The 4,599-nt window shown below is 34.7% G+C and overlaps 1 protein-coding gene across 1 annotated transcript; it reads left to right on the forward strand.

Annotated features, from left to right (window-relative positions):
* The first annotated feature begins 1,426 nt into the window (after positions 1 to 1,426).
* LOC139840346 (protein S40-1) lies at positions 1,427 to 2,564 on the forward strand. Its single transcript, XM_071830611.1, has one exon. It carries the CDS (start codon positions 1,512 to 1,514, stop codon positions 2,211 to 2,213), a length of 702 nt encoding a protein of 233 aa, XP_071686712.1. The 5' UTR covers positions 1,427 to 1,511; the 3' UTR covers positions 2,214 to 2,564.
* The last annotated feature ends 2,035 nt before the right edge of the window (positions 2,565 to 4,599 follow it).

Raw genomic sequence — 4,599 nt, forward strand, 5'->3', positions numbered from 1 at the left:
AACGATTAGAGATTACAGTAACTCATGATACGGTATGAAAAATAATTTAATACCTGCTTAGTGTCATAGACAGATTGTATGCAGATTTGATTCATGAGTAGGATAAAAACGATTTTATGATTGTAGTATGCGCAATTAGATTGAGTTTGTGGATTAGTATTTTTTATTTATTTTTTTTTTTTTGAGAAACTAATTATGTGAGATTCTATTTTCATGCCTAAAACCGCCGAATTAATTGATTTTGAATTCAAATTGTGTTTTAGCGGGCTTCCAAGTCATCATACAGCAAATAAACTGACCAATGAAATAATGACACGTAGGATGCCACATGGACTCGAAGAAGGTGGGGACGACACGTAGGACCCACTCCCTTGATTTATAATATTGTATGGATTTTCAGTTAAAACAAAACAAACTATATAGTCTATGTTCTTGTAATTCAGATATCGTTTAGTGTTTTCTGTGTTTGAGTTGGCATGTATGTGATTATAATATATAATTTCATTTGAGCTCAAATTAAAATTAAAATTCGGATATTCGGATAATTCGATATCCGAATCCGAAATTTCGGATATTCGAAAACCGAATATCCGAAATTTCGGATTCGGATATCGGATGGACAAATCCACTATCCGAAATTTCGGATATCCGAAATTCGGATATTCAAATTTTCGGATATCCGGTTCTGAACACCCCTAATAAGAATTCAAATCTGAGACATTTTGAAAAGAACTCGAGGTCGCAACTACTTACATTTAGTAATTAGTAATATATAACTTTTTATATAAATATAAATTATAAATATAAATTATGTCTACTTTTAATATGTGTTTATTATTTTATTTTAGTACCACTAAACTACACGTAGTGTTATTCATGTTTTTCAAACGACAAAACACTATAAAATAATTTGTATCATGATCATTTTTCTCTCTATCCAATACGGAGTACATATAAACATAAAATGTCGACATCATCATAATAACTTAATGGCATTGTAATTATCTTATCATATATATCATATACATATATAATATATAAAGTTATAAACCTTTAATTTAATTTACTAATTAAATTAAATGTTCATCTTATCCTGTTAACCAAAATTAAACATGTAAACATCGATTAATTTAGGATAATTCAAGGACACGTCATCATGGTCAAAACGGGCATCAAATCTCGGGGCTGTTCTTACGATATGATCACATTCTCCGTCACACGGTGTCCATCCGCCACGTCATTTTTGTAACCACTCTCAATATCATAGAGATAACCCCACACACCGAAACCCACTTTTTAACCTGGTCCCACCATAAACCAATCTCAACCGTCGATCAAATCTAAGCACCACAATAAACTAAGATTTCGTCGCACCAGATAACCCCTCCTTTCTGCAACAAAATATTTATAATCTCTGACTCAAGTGTTATTTTCTAGTGTGTGTGTGTATATATATATATATATATGGTTATCTCTATATCTTTATAATTATCTGTATAATCCGAAATCCGATGGAACCGAACGGCGTTGCTACCTACCGTCACCGTCGATCCCCGTCATCCGACCGATTTTTAGGTGTATTCTCACCGCCGTCATCTTCTGGCGTGATATCCGGTGGATCGTCAGTCGCCGGCGACGATTTCAGTGAAGATGACGTGTTCTGGACCGGCGATTTTGCCGAACAGAAGCGTCAATCGTTAGATCCGGTGAAAGGAAACAACTGGAATTCTAACGGAAATCATCAATCGTTTCATAATCAGGATAAGTTTGGAATTCTGGCGGCATTACCGGAAGATAACGGCCGCAAACCTAACAACCGTCCGGTAGTAAACCGTCGGAACCCTAGCAGTTTAATCGCATCTCCGGTGACGCCTAATTCATCATCGTCACGGTTAATTCCGTCAATTCCGAGACCTAATAGGCAGGAACGAGATGTATCTCAGTCTATGCCTTTGAAATTTCAGCAATCGGCGCCGGTGAACGTTCCGATGTTTGCTCGGAAGCCGAGAAATGGCGGTGAACTTGCTGACGTGGATATCGGTGAAGATGATGAAGAGGAGATGCTTCCGCCGCATGAAATTGTGGCGCGTGGTTCATCTAATTCGCCGCATACGACGTTTTCGGTTCTAGAAGGTGCTGGAAGGACGTTGAAAGGGAGGGATCTTCGGTTAGTTAGGAATGCAGTGTGGAGGAGAACAGGTTTCCTTGATTGACTGTTGATGATTTCAGGTAGTTTTGATTTGCTATTGGACTGAGAAGTTGGAGGTTTTTTTTCTTTAAGCTTTTGCAGTCTTTTGAGATATATAAATAGTGAAGTAATTAGTTGGAAGTATGTTCTTATTTTGGATGATGATGATGATGATGATGAAGTTTTTAACGTTGAAATATGTTTCAGCATTAGTAGGAGTTGTTTAGTGTAATTTATACTTTATGCTGGTTTTAATGTGAATAAAATTCGTAGCAATCCTATATTTGCTGCATTTTGATATGCTTTAAAATAAGAGTCAGTATATGTTACATTATGGATATATGAGACTTAATATAGGGAAATACTATGTGAATTTGAAAGATTAGTTTTTGTTGATTTTTACAGCAAAGTTTACTTCCAACATGGTAGATTGAGGATTATGCAAGCATTTTTATTTATAATGTTTGCTTAATTTAATGATCCGTTCAATAAAGTTGCTGAATTGATGTGGAGTTTAAATTTGAATTGTAAAGTTATCTTTGATGTTTATGTTTATTATTGTTTTTATTCTTGAAGTTTGATTAAGGTAAAGAGCATCATAACTTTGGAAGGAGGAAACTTTTGTTCTATGAGATTTTTGTTATAATGTGGAATCCTTTTTTAAGAGTTATATTTGGCTACAAGTCTACAACTTACAAAGATGAATCATTTGTTGTTTGCCATGGAAGAATTTGAATATATGTGCTATGGTGCTCTTCTGCTGTTATTAAAGATAATCCTGTTGTTGTTTGCTCTTTATTTTGAACCAAGTCATTTGCTCCACCAGGTAGTTGCATATGTTGTGCAATTTGTCTATATAAATATTGATCTCATTTGTGTTTAGTGTTTATACCAGTGAATTTATGTGGTTATGACACTACAACATTACTGTTTGCCTGTAAATGAGAAGTGTTTTGAGTGATGTGATCAGAAGTAATTAGCATTAGTGTTAACTAGTCCAGATCCGGCCCGCGCGATGCGGCGTGTGCTTTCGGCATGTGTATTCATATTTAACGTAGCGTTGTGTATTTACAGAGGGGAAAACGGCGCTTGTCTTAAGCGCCGTTTTAGATGTCGTTGTCTTAAGCGTTTTTTAAAAGTGTCCGTTTTGAACGTAGTTAGTTTCGTTTTGTTCTTAAAAAAATTTCGAGTGTAACGGTGCTGTCGGGAAAATTTAACTTGCGGCGAACAGAAAGATAAGGGCGTTGTGTTAAGCGTTTTTTAAAAAGTGTCCGTTTCGCGTATATTTAGTCACGTTGGGTTCGTGAGACTTTTTCGAGTTGAACGGTGGTCTCGGAAAAATTTAACTCGCACCGAGCGAGAAGATATGACCCGTTATAAATTTGGGGGAATTAGTTTTTTTTTATTTTAAAAAAATTATATGTTTACACTTTCTACTAGAAAGTGTAAATTTGAGGGCTGTTATGTAAATTGAGGCGAAACTGATTGTAGTGTGAACGTAAACTCAAAACTACAATCTAAATGAACTAAAACTACATAATTAGGCCTGAGTTTTAGTATATAAAGGGTTAATTACGAAAGTAATATAGCATTATTGACTGTTGTAAAAAAAAAACCCTGATTACTCTGGTTACTCCTTCTAACGATAGACTGGTTCGATTTTTCAAAATCCGTTTAATTAGTTTTTGAATGTCGGTTAATGGGTCAACATTGGATTTGTTGATCAAAGTCGGCCAAAGTTAAAATTGGCTAACATTTTTATGTGAATTTAAATTATACTTTTAAAGTTTTTAAACAAAATGAACAATTATGTTTATGTTTTTAGAGAGTATAGACATATATGTTACAGTTTATTGGTTTGCTAATTTGCTTTGGTCGACATAAAAAAACGTTGGGCATGTTCAATGATTCGTTAAAGCGGAAATATTAAAGATCCAATTATCTTTGGTGTCTTGATGAAGGAGGTGAATGATACTTTAAATATTGAATGATCCAATTTATAGCGGCTTTTCGAACGAGTTCATCGATAATTTGAACTCAAGAGTACTTAAAGCTGAAGGCAATGAGCTCACAACAATCTCAAAATTCTCAATATGAATTGGAACCTAAAGTGCACAAACATCTCAAGCTAATGACGATGCTCATAGAGCACAAGATCTATAGGTAAACCAAGAAGAACCAGAATGGGAGAATGAAACCCTAGGTTATATGATCCGTTGGAGGATCAGACACCGTAAAATCATATATTCTAAACTTTTTCAACTATATTTTTAGTGTTGTTTATGGATACAATGGGGTTATGGATTGGCCAAGAATTGGTCTTCATAAATCGACAACACGGGTGGCGCAAAATCTTGAAAAAATATTTGAGGACAATGAAGTTTAATGGTAATTGGATCATGCGTTGGTTA

Source organism: Rutidosis leptorrhynchoides, chromosome 4, assembly GCF_046630445.1.
Source record: "Rutidosis leptorrhynchoides isolate AG116_Rl617_1_P2 chromosome 4, CSIRO_AGI_Rlap_v1, whole genome shotgun sequence".
Taxonomy (NCBI): Eukaryota; Viridiplantae; Streptophyta; class Magnoliopsida; order Asterales; family Asteraceae; genus Rutidosis; species Rutidosis leptorrhynchoides.